Source organism: Trachurus trachurus (assembly GCF_905171665.1).
Source record: "Trachurus trachurus genome assembly, chromosome: 4".
In the NCBI taxonomy this organism is placed as follows: domain Eukaryota; kingdom Metazoa; phylum Chordata; class Actinopteri; order Carangiformes; family Carangidae; genus Trachurus; species Trachurus trachurus.
In genome coordinates, this window is record NC_139898.1 from 17,335,977 (window position 1) to 17,348,572 (window position 12,596).

Below are 12,596 nucleotides of genomic sequence, written 5' to 3' on the forward strand. Positions count from 1 at the left end.
GTTTATCGAAGAGCTTAAGTTCCAGCTAATATCCAGATCAACTTCTGTTGTACTTTCTTTTACTCTCTGCAGAGCGATTTCTTTGTTCACTGTCATTTCTGAAAAACACAGACACATAGGCTATGATGTTTGTCACTAATGCTCAATGGGATGTGTCGTTTTATGAGACTGTTTCTTAAAGCTATAGTGCGTAACTTCTATCGCCCCCTAGAGGATTTCTGCATTATTACAACGATACGGCCGGCACCTCAATATGGCGTATGGCCCGGTGTAACCATAGACTGTAAAAACTATGGATGTATAGCATCCGTGACGTCACCCATTGGTTTTGGGGAGTCGTTTTTGTGACTCAAATATGGCGGCCTGAACAGCGCCATGTTGGATTTACCGGCTGAGAACCCGACCACTGACCTCGAAGCAGCGGTCTCCGGACCTGTCACTCAACGTTTCCGCGTCCTAATTGGCGAGAATTTTAACATAATAATAGTAAAACGGTAGAGTTAAAAAAAAATTGCACCAGGCTTTGATCATGTTTATTGAGGATGTAAAGTCGGCGATTTTAACATGGGGGTCTATGGAGAAATGCTGCTTTCTGGAGCCAGCCCCCAGAGGCAGCTGAGAGGATTGCAGTTTTTTGAACGCGGAAGTGAGCTTCACTTCTCAGACCGACAACTGCCCCCTTGGGTGTAACCCGCCCCTCCCCTCCCCACCGCTACCGCTACCGTTTGTCAAGCCTGGGAAGGCTTTTTCTTTTTAGTGGGATGCACTTCTGGACCTCTTGGTCGCTTCTTCGGGTTCTCCGCCATGTTGTTTCTAGCAGCGCTCTCCCCTCCCCTCCCTTCTTGTTGTCAGGTAAAACCGAGTGGAACGCGTTATTTCCTGTGCGCCAGTGCGGGAATGTCACCAAAGACACCAAAAACAAAAAGAACAAATACTGAAAAATACTGTGAGGTGTTAGAGGAGCCGAACGGCTTAATCAGCGTTGTATCATCTCCTCTTGTAGTGGCTTTGGTGAAACGGATATTTACAGACACGTAGAAGTTACGCACTATAGCTTTAACTCTGCTAAAATGAAAGGCACTAAAACACTTGGACTGGTACAGGAGTACAAAAATACTCATGAGACACTGGACAGAAAATCTCAGTATCATGTATGAGGTTTTTAAAAAAGCCACACTGAGAATGGGATACACTTCCTGGGGAGGCTAATGGAACTAAAAGCGGTGATGGGGCTTCGGTTTTCTGGTCTGCGGGGACACTTTAAGGTATTTAGAGCAATGTTCTTAAAATTTGGGCTGCAGGAGAAGGATTAAAGATGTTTTTCCATCGTCTTACCATCTTGTTTAATCTCTGTTATCGTCAGCATGGGTTTGTGAATATGACTCCATGGCTCACGCACACACGCACAGACTCTTATCTATACCTGTCAAATGTAATTTGTAATAATCATGTATTGATGTTATTTTTCAAAACGCCCGCAGGTACATTATTGATTTATTGTTTTTTCAAGGGTTCCACCCATTTAAGAAATAAATCATGCAGCATGTAGAATTTTTTGTCAAATGTTACATGTGCAATTGTAATTTTCTGAGTTTTGCCTGTGCTTTTTCCAACCACTTGAGAGTGGGTGGTGTTGGAAAAAGGTGATGTCACACACTTGCAAAAACCAATCAGCATTTAGCATTATTTGAATCTGAACGTGGTGACGGTTGATGGGTTTGTTTGCTCATCATGTTGTCACTGTCAATCATACCTGATCCCACCACCTGCAACAGGTTAGCCAAGCTCTCTGGAACTAAAAGCTGAATAAATTAATTAAAAAGCATGTATTAGTATGTTTGTTTGTTAATGAAACTTAGCCACCACCTCAGAGTGAGTATAGATACTTAAAGCAAAGAAAGTAAAGCACACACATTCCTCTGAAAGTGTGAACTTTCACTTCTTCAACATAGCACTGAATTCTCACAGTTAGTGACACTGTACCTTATGGCTGTGATCTGTTTCAGAGACGGTTTCATGAAATACATAGTGAAACTGCAGATACACGCCTTGCTGCTCTTTGCAGCGAGTCCAAGACCGTTGGTTTGTGAACATACTTCCTACAATCACAGTTGCTCCACTGTGCAGCAGCAGAAGTACAGTACGTTAGGCTGTGTAACTTGAGGGTGAATACTATCTGCTAAACCTTATCTATCTAGCCTGCCAGACAGTCATAATGAATTTATCAATTAGCCCGGGCTGTGTGTGCCCTTGGGGCTGCAGTACCAGCCCTCACCTCCTCTGTACTGAACTTCAATCAGTCATTCTGTCAGAAAAGCAGGGAGGGACGAGCAGTCTGCAAAAGGCCTTTTGAGAAGTCTGTAAAATCCAAAACATGAGACAAACCCGCAATAAAACTATTCTTCTCTCATGTATAATTCCATGTTTTGAAGCATCTGAATAAAACTGATGAATGAACAAAGATCTTGTTTTTAGTAAGGCTTAAATAACACACTTGCAAAGAGAGTTATGTCAAGTTGAAATAGTTTAAATATAGTAGCTAAATGCTACTAAGCATTTCTGTGGAGGCTGTCTCATAGTAATAACTCTAAAGCATTTTGCTGTAAATCACCTGATCAATCTGCAAGAGCCAGCGAAGGCTTCAGTGACGTGTCTCCCTCCAGAGGAGAGCTGGGGTACTAAATGAGAACAGGCCGCACACACACATAATGTAAAATAAACTTTATTTATATTTTCATCGCTTGACAGTACAGTATATAGGCTCAATACAAAATGTTAAAATATAATGTAATACACATATGTACATATCTTCTCATTCTGCACATTAAACATTAACTTCTGTCATGATAATTAGGCTTGTAAATAATTCTCCGTATAATGCTCAAAAAGATATATATTGAAAAAAGTACAGTGCAACAACAGATCAATACAGTAAATGTAGAAAATCCAAAGATGAAATGGATGTCTAGTAATGCGATTTAAATCAGTCCACTTGTGATACATTTGGAAAGATACAGTAACTTGTTATATTTATCAGATTTATTGACAGTGCATAATCTCCAGTGCAATATCTGCTGGCAAAGCAGTAAACATTCAAACCAGAACTTAAAGGAAACGGTTAGATGTGTATCGGTGCACACAGGTCTTGTTTGCTTGGGAGGGGACATTGTGGTTTAACCACTTGAAACTGACAAGCAGCTGGTTGTGGAGCTCAACCTGTACTTCTTGGGTGCCCGGCGCGACTTGCTTGGGGTTGATGGTGGGGAGGCCACGCTAAGATTTCTAACCCTGTTAAAGCTGTTCCTCAGACTGTCCCGTCTGCTCTCGGAGGTGCTGCTGGTGTCCTTGGATGTGAATGTGTCTGGATTACACAGGCCGGCCTTCAGACAGCAGCAGCACAGCAACTCAGCAATAGCCTTCCTCATGTCACTGCTGCCCAGGGCGTAGATGATGGGGTTCAGGCCCGAATTGAGGACAGCCAGAGAGATGAAATAGTCAGCGCTGAAGAGCAGTGCACATTGACGGGAAACACAGAAGGAATCCACCAGTAACAGCAGGAAGAGTGGCCCCCAGCAGAGCATAAAGACCCCAACGATAGTGATCACAGTTTTAAGCAGAGCCAGGGAACGCTTGCGGGAGCGTTGGGGGGCCATCCGTGCACTCTTGTGTACGTGGCAGTAGATGGCACCATAGAGCACCCCGATAGCCAGCAGGATGAGGAAGAAGATGAGGAGAGAGAAAAAGATGTAGGTTTTGGAGTAGAGAGGAAGGAGGGTAGAGCATCCATCCACGCTGCACACGCAGTTCCAGCCCAGCAAGGGGAGGAAGCCAATCACAAGCGCAAAAACCCAGCAGAGTGCAACCAAGCCGTAGATCCTGTAGTAGGTCTTCCTGGTTGATTTCTGTTGCAATGGCTGCATCATGGTGGTGTAACGCTCGACAGCAATCAGCAGCAAACTGAATATGGATGCTGCAAGGGCCACAAAGAGCATCCCTTCCCTGAAGAGCCACAGAGCAGGGGTGAGGCGAAATGTCTGGCTGCCAGACATGCAGATGTTGACCAGGTAGGCAGCACCTGTCAGGAGGTCACTGAGCGTGATGTTGGCAATGCAGACGTAAACCCAACGCCGGCTGCGGCGAATTCGGGAAATGACGGCCACCAGCACCAGGAAATTCTCCAGAATGATGAAAATGCTGAAGGAGAGGAAGAAAGCCACGGTGAAACTGATGGGAGTCTGGGTGTTTGAGATGGTTCGGTTCTGCAGGCGGCCGGTGTGGTTGTAATGCCACAGGATCACTTGGTTGATCCCATTGGCTGTGGTAGAGGCATCCGATGTGGTGGCATTGCCAGGGTGACTGTTTAAGCGGTACAAGTGGGGGCAGGAGGAGGAGGAGGTGAGGGAGGAGATGACATCCATAGCAATGTCTTGGATGGTCAAGATCAAGGGTGTGGGTGGGAACAGGCTGAACCGAGCCGGTGCGAGCTTCGCGGGAATTAGTGTGGCACTCCTGTGTCCAAACAGGCTACCAACACACTCTAACCACTGGAGCTCTCTGCCTGTCCTCAACAAACACCTGAACACACAATGGAGGAAGAAATGAGGATAATGTCAATATTGCATCAATATGAAAATCAAATCAATAAAAGGAAAAAGTCACTGTGTCACTCACTACACTGTGAGCTTCTTCATTACGTTGCTTCGATCAGTTTAAAAGGCTTCATTTAAATGCCTCCCTCATGTGCCACGACACTCCACCCTGCTGTGGTTAACACAGGATGCGTAAGCAGCTGCCAAGGCCATTTAAATCATTTAAATCGCCACGTGATAGAAAAACTCATAAAAACGTTGGAAAATGTCTTTTTAAATTCCCAACCAATGATGTTAATAAAATCTGCACACTATAATACATAGTTACAAAATAGCAAAAGTTAAGTTTCCTATATTTTCCCCTTTAACCCTCTTCAGTGAAATTGATCAAAATCAAATTATTAAAACAGACCTGTGAAAAATAAAGCTTTTTTTCCAACGTTTATAATGTTTTAAATAAACTGATGAAGGTAAAAAAGGTAAAAAAAAATAAATACAAAAAATCTATAGCCTACATTCATTTTTGCACATCGGGCACTGCTGGACATACCACAGGAATTACGTACAAATTCAGAATTCTGTGCAAAATTGCTAATATTTTATTGCATTTTATTCTAATTTTATGTTTGTAAAAATGTTGCCAGAATCCATTAAACTACTTACGAGTGAAGTGAGTGTGTTGCTGTGAGGAATACTTACTCTGGCTGCTGATGGGGATGCTGAGTGTATGAGAAGAGCACAGTTGTAGTTGATGAGAGACTTTGCTGCGCATTTTTCATGGGGAAGTTGGGGTATGTCACACCACACCACACCCACACCCATATACCCAGAGACACAAAAACACACACATGTGATATGCAACACTGACACTATTGCCATTACGGTTGTTCCATCACCTTAAGAGCAAAGGCAACTGTGAGAATTTCACATAATCACTATAATTTTGGAATTTCACAGTCAAAGAGACGGTGTTTGACAATGTTGCTTGACAATTATTTACCGGTTATTTCAGAACATCCACCCATGAAATGTCAAAGTCTTGTTTTGGGGTTTTTTTTGTTTGTTTTTAACCATTTTTCTGGTGCATCAAGAACATCATGTTTTCAAACATCGTCATGCAGATTGTACTGCACTACTTCTACCACACATTAAATGTTATTGCTCAAGTTGCCCTATGACAACTTATACGGGAAAGGCTCTTTCAAAACATGTGCCACACTAGGCGAGTTGTAAAGCAACATGACTCAATATATTTTTTAAGGATATGTGGCAAGAAACTTCACTAGGACTTACAAGACCATGGCACCAGGCCAAGACTATGTTTCAAAAGCCTCAAATTAGAATTTGTTTCTTGTTTTTTTTTTCTCAATTTTTTTGCAGACTACAAGAGAAAAACAGGAACTCCCAATCAGATAGAGAGGACCACTCCCTGACTAGGTTTCACACATGCTCCATCACAGCTGTGGTTTACGTATAGACAGGATTCACAGTATTATCACCAGGGCGCACTTGACTTCAACAAACCTCCAACCATGTGCCAGCACATGCTATACAGGCAGTGTCAGTAAAGTCGTGACCATTTTCAGGTTAACCATAAACACATGATATACAGAGAACCAGCATATGGTTCGCCCTGCAAGCGTCAGAAAGTGATACCAGACCCCAAAATCAAGAAACCACATTTCAAATATGAGCAAAACCAGAGCTTGTGGCTGAACACATTTGCCCTTCAGAGTACAGTTTTCAAAGGCTATGATTATATATTTCAAGGTTCCAGCAAAGTAGGACTTAATTGTATGACTGTACTGTAATTATCATTTATCAAATGCCTCAGAACTCTGCCAGTGTGGTCTGAAAAGGTCAAATCAAATCTTTATAAAAATATGACAAATATATAAGTATAATCATGCCAATGCCCCCAAATGTTTTCATAAGAAAATAATGCTTTTCATGCTCAAGGCAAATATTATTCTAGTAATATGAAAAACTGCATGTAGGTATTATTTATCATCCTCCATCTTTGTCCATCACAAATATCTTTCTGTGGCTTTAGAAAGCAGTTATTTAACCTTGCCTGTTGTCTCCATTCAAGTGTAAGACAAGGGTGTGTATGGAAATCTGCATAAACAAAAAAGGCGATAGAACTGAGACATTTGACCTACATTATGAGTAAATGTACTGAAGCGTAACATGGGCCTCCCCCACAAAGCCTATGTTGCTAATTCTAACACTACTTCTCCTTTTCAGTCTTGAAATATAAGATAGGAGTATTCCTGCGTCAATAAACCACACGCATAGCTAATCATTTAATACAGGTGAGATTTTAAAGATCAACAACAAGCTCCTGCAACGAAGTGTTAACAACACCCACAACTGTTAAAACGCCCTTCCACTGAAGGAAACTGGACCCACAAAATACGCAGTCTCAACCACAGTGTGTGTGTGTGTGTGTGTGTGTGTGTGTGCTGATACTGATAAGCAGCACTGTGCGCAATTATTGTAGACGCTTTAAACTGAATTGTTTTTGTGCCATCAAGTCAATCCGGTGATCTCTAACAAATTACTGTCAGTATTATGTTTTGTTTGGTGTGCACTGGGTGAGGGAGCATACAGACAGGTCACCTCACATACTGGCAGTGGGAGTTATCACTTTACCTGCTTTCTATGTCTTGGGACTGCAGAAGGAAACATATGCCAACATGCAAATTCCACTCCAAAAAAGTCCCAGCTAACCAGGTGGTATTTGAACTCTGCACCTGTGACAATGTTGGAGTGCTGAAGGGCTGTGGGTGCTCAGAGAATTTGATGAGGATTAGTGGATGTGTAATATACCGTTATAAACTAAGCAGCTTTGATGCTTGTTTTTTTTAATAAGAATCAAATCAGTTTATATATTCAGCAATATTTGATCAGATGAAGATGAAATCTAAATGTTCTTGCTGGTTGAAGATCTGGAGAACATGTTGCCACTTTGCATTTGGAAACGTGTTCTTGCCAACTTCTTGTTTACTTCCACACTAAATATTCTACATAAAAAAAAAACTATTAATCATGTGGTATAACAATATATCAAACAAAGTCTGGGGTTATCTAGACTTTTGGAAAATATGGTAGTTGGTAGTTGCTGCTCAAGTTCAATCCATGTCTCATGGGGAGCAAACTGTTTGCAGGTTGTTGTTGCAACCAAATATTTCCAGCAAGTTAGTATGGCTTCACATTTGCAAGCAGATTGCCTACTTGTACATCCACTGCACCATCAGCCCTTTCATATTGCTCACAGCCACTTGATTGATTGCACGAAAAAAAAATATTTGTGGAACTTTAAACACTAAGCAACCACCTCCCTTCCTGTTGTGAATCTCTCAATTTCCATTGTGTGTTGTTGACAAACAGCAGCATACAGTAACAGAACTGTGCAATAAAGGGACAACTGAGACAGTTACTGTAAAATGGGCTGTATAAAAATGTGATTGCAATTGTGAGCTTTTTTGTTTTGTTTTGGGAGAGCTGGTTTGATTTTAGTTGAGTTCAAGAATGATGATGATTAAAATATGTTTGAGAGATGACTGGGCATAAGAACAATATATTATTATGGTGACACCGTCTGGCCAACAGGTGCAACATTTGAACCAACCAAGTTGTTGTGGTGTTTGGAGGTTGGTCCAGACTTGCAGTCAAATCACTTGTCCTCAGTCTCAGGACGACTGATTTGACTGGCAGTGAGCAGTCAACATCTGGTGGCTGCAAAGCAGTATTACAGTCATTCCTGTTTCAGGGGAACACATCACCGTGAGCCTGCTGGAAGATGGAAAAAAAAAAAAAAACTCACTTAAATCATGAAACATGACAGGATTGTTTTTACTTTAAACCAAAAAAGTGGAAGTGCTGCTGAGTTTTCTTGGTGATTATCCACATGTGTGCTCATTGCAGTTGTGGTTTCCCCCCCCAGAAGTTTAAAACTTGACACAGATGTGCAAGTCTTCAAAAAACATCCCAAGGCACACTGTATAGGATTGGTGTTTTGAAAAAATAAAAAAATGAATGCCCTCATTTTACATGGCAGCCATATTTTAAAAACACAGCCAATGCATTGCGACCAGCACTGGTTATCATGACGGCTTTTCTCTTGCATTTTTTGCAAGTGCCCGGTATCTCGTGTTCTCACGTTAAACTCCACACAGGAACGAAACACCTGGAAACACCTAAACGGGTCACGAAGCACCGTTGCCTATTTAGCCGAACATTTAAAGCAGAAGTAAGCGGAATGTTTGTGTTAATAGCCTATAAGTCTTAAAGCAGATATCAGTGGAATGTTTTTGTTAATATAAGTCCTAAATAGTCCTATTTTCCGTCAGCAATCACTTACATGAAGTATTTCAGCCTAAACACGAGTCTCTCCGTCACTCTGCTCTGCTGTAACCCCAGGAGAAAATTTTCCTTGTGGGATACAAGTGTTATCCAATGAGGAGAGAGAACGGCATGAAGGGCTGTGTGTGCAGCCAAGGGATGCGCGTGAATGTGGTGACGTAGCACGAGGACCAATTGATGCCTGACAAGGGCGGGGGCTGCTAACTCATGGTGCGTTCAAAGAAACTCGTACTTTGTGTTTTTCCTTCCTGTGAAGTCATACCAGTTCGATCTGGTACGAGTTCACGGGTCGGAAGTTACGAGTGGCCGTTATAGGGAACTTTCACAGACAACAGGATGGTAAAAACACGAGCTACGGGTTACCTGGAACGCTACCAAGTCGTAGTTGTGACTTGAAGCTGTAACTTACGGTTTCAAAAGCCTGCCTTGAACGCAGCATTAGCCGAAACGGCCGTGAAGCTGATATCTGCTTTAAATAGTTATATCTTCCGACAGCAATCAGTGTTTGGTCTGAAACACGGGTCTGTCAGTCACTCTGCTCTGCTGTAAGCCGAGGAGAAAACTTTCCTTGTATCCTACAACCTTTATCCAATGAGGAGAGAGAACGGCATAAAGGGGCAGTCCTCTCTGTGTGTGCAGCCAAGGGATGCATGTGAATGTGGTGACGTAGGCACGAGGGCGGGGACTGCTAACTCCATCGGCTGACAAGAAGTTAGCCAAAACGACCGGATCGCTTACTTCTGCTTTAACATTTAGATTTAAGATTTAGATTTAAATTCAACATTTAAGATTTAGATTTAATATTTAATATTTAGATTTAATATTTAGATTTATATTTAACATTTAGATTTAAATTTAGTAGCCTATTTATATTTAACATTTATATTTATATTTAACATTTAATATTTAGATTGTGTTAAATGTGCTAAAAAGTGACTTTCAGAAATTCACACCACTTTTTTAAACATGGTTTGACGCTAAATGTGACAAAAATATTGCTGTTATGTTCAGCATCAGCAGCTTTACAAACGGCACCCCATAATTTGAAACGTTAAAAGAGATGCAAAGCCATGTTGTTTGTACATAATTGTGTTAAAAAATAGTAGAAAAAAAAAATCACCTCTGTATAAACTGGAGCAATGATTTGGCGCCTCCTCCTCCTCCTCCTGTGGTAACCGCCACGTGAGTCCTGCAGGGGGCGCTGCTCTCTAACAAGTGTCCTCAGAGCAACAGGGTGCCTTCATTGAGAATGGAGAATATGGCTTCAGCCTCTTTCCTCAACTTTTTTTTTCAGCGCTCACACTGCTGCTGCTGCTGCTGCTGCTGTTATTAAGGCTCAGAGAAAGGAAGTAGCGACAGGCTAGCAGGTTAGCCGGTCCGAAACCAACACAGGCTGTCAGGAAAAGGGGGGAGTTTTGGGTTGGGAGCTTATTTTATCTCAGAGTCTGCGTTTCTTTATTTGATATAAGGGTATCGGTAGGCTACGGTTGGTTGTTTCTTCTTTTTTTTTTCTCGGTTCGTTTGATTTTCTTTCCGCCCCGGTTTGAAACCTTCAGACTGACTCAACTCTGAGCTTTGTCTGTCTGGGACACCACCGCTGTTAGCCTGCTTGGTTCAAGTCAGTCCTGGTTTTTCATCAAAAAGCCTCAAACTGAAGAAGTTACGACTTGATCATCCTTTTGTTTTTTTAAGTAGTAGTTGTTGTTGCTGCTGCTCTCCAGTCGGTTGAATCGCGGGGACCCAGTGCAGGATTATTACACCGAGAAGACAATGAGAAAATCAGCCGGGAAAGGTACGAAAAACACTTTATTTACCTAAACACTTTGGCTTGTTCTTTTTTTAAAAAGCAGAAGTTTACACGTCTATGGTTATGACTTTGTATCCATAATTGAATTAGTTGTTGTCGACGTTGTTTTAATGATTTTTTTTTTATTTTTTATTTTTTTATCGCTACCACACATGTAGGTAGAGACTGAGCTGAAGTTGAACAGTCAGTCAGAGAGGAGCTGCTGCTGCTGCTTTCTCTATTGAAATGTGTGTGTTTCACGTCCTGCTTTAAGACAGAGGAACCAGCACAGACACCCTGTCTGTCTGTCTGTAACGATAATAGGTGATAACAGCAGGTCGCCTGTTTGGCCACTGACACACACACACACACACACACACACACACACACACACACACACACACACACACACACACACACACACACACACACACACACACACACACACACACACACACACACAGTAGCAGCATAGTTGCATCCAGTGTGTGAATGGGTTGAGAATGCAGGCTGACTTGTTGCAGCAGTGTCCCCAGGCCTGCAGCAGCAGCAGCAGCAGCAGCAGCAGCAGCAGCAGCAGCTGTGTGATGGTGTTGTTGTTGGAGCCAACATGGCTCACCTTGGTTTCAGAGAGAGCAATACATTGTTGACTTTGAGCAGACTCTAAAGTCCTTGATATGAATCCATCCACAAGTGTCTAGAAAAGGAGGGTAACTTGAGTTTATCCAAATTACCAGTGTGTGTGTGGTAGCTGTTATTATGTGTTCTTCATCTGGGCTCTGTTTATGGATGACGTGCAGCCAGTGATGTGAAGCAGTAAAATATATAAATATAAAAGCAACACATCTAATTAGAATTGGATGACGTTGTTAAAAAGATTATAGGATAGATATTTTCTGTACTTTAGGTCCTGATATCATGTCATTTTTTTTTTTTAACTTGACAGCTACTTTGTGTATAACTGATAACTTCCGTAGTATAATCAGCAGAGACTACTTCTACGTACCTTCCCTGTCTGTATCATTGGTATCATCTACCCCTGGTTTACATTGTGATTGTGCAAAACAATCAACAATTAGAACTAGGATAAACATCTGAGATCGCTATCATAATATTTAAAAGGATTTTCCTTTGTCAATCATTATTACTACATGGTGAATGTAAATTATCAAAATTGTGTTCATTTTTTTTAGCTGCCTCAATACAGTAGCCAAACCTTGACAGAGTCAACCACCCAAGCTCCAGGACCAAGCTCTCGCTACATGACTAATGACTGGGTGGTGGAAAAAAGCAATCATACATAGGAACATTAAAATTACACACACATGCACTTCATTTAGAAGTTCCTCACCCTCTCTGCTTCCCTCTTTCCATTTCTCTCATTCACTCGGGTTTGAATTCTTCTGGTGGCCCAACTCAAAATGATTTCATCATGCTGCAGTAATGTATTTACACTTCCTCCTGTCACACTGGCAGCTCCACGGCTCTGCCAACTATATGTTATGACCCAGACCTTCAGGAATACTGCAGCAAGTTGTCTAACCAAAGAGTGGGACAAATATCTCCGAGTGAATGGTTACAGGATGTACAACACACGTGTTGTCTGTTGTTGTCTGCTAAACAGGAGTAGGTGGGACTTTTGGGCTGGAATAAATGTTTTCTCTTAAGTTTCATTGTCGTTCTACAGAGAAGTTAGGCTACTAGTTATACGTGAAGATGTGCCCCAGTAGGGAGCATTGTACCTGTTTGTTTCTGATAATTTAGCTGTTTTTCTGTTAGTTTTGGACTGCATCATTTCAATGTCATCATGATGTTTTTTTTCCTCTTTTGGTTAATGTAGAATTTTAATGATT

The 12,596-nt window shown here is 41.7% G+C and overlaps 2 protein-coding genes across 3 annotated transcripts in view; one reads left to right on the forward strand and one right to left on the reverse strand.

The window, feature by feature from the left end:
• Positions 1 to 2,751: 2,751 nt before the first annotated feature.
• Positions 2,752 to 5,318, reverse strand: s1pr4 (sphingosine-1-phosphate receptor 4). 2 transcript variants are annotated; one of them, XM_083969844.1, is made up of 2 exons: positions 5,289 to 5,318; positions 2,752 to 4,575 (listed from the first exon to the last, which is right to left on the reverse strand). In XM_083969844.1, exon 2 carries the CDS (start codon positions 4,416 to 4,418, stop codon positions 3,174 to 3,176), a length of 1,245 nt encoding a protein of 414 aa, XP_083825970.1. In that variant the 5' UTR covers positions 4,419 to 4,575; positions 5,289 to 5,318; the 3' UTR covers positions 2,752 to 3,173. The 2 variants fall into 2 exon arrangements, with proteins under 2 accessions (XP_083825970.1, XP_083825971.1); XM_083969845.1 differs by lacking the exon at positions 5,289 to 5,318 and adding an exon at positions 4,672 to 4,690.
• A 4,984-nt stretch (positions 5,319 to 10,302) lies between these two features.
• LOC310984884 (myosin IXB) overlaps positions 10,303 to 12,596 on the forward strand; it is a 58,965-nt gene continuing 56,671 nt past the window's right edge. The window contains exon 1 of the mRNA XM_083970245.1: positions 10,303 to 10,749. The gene's annotated coding sequence lies outside the window, so the exon portion shown is untranslated. The remainder of the gene's footprint in view (positions 10,750 to 12,596) is intronic.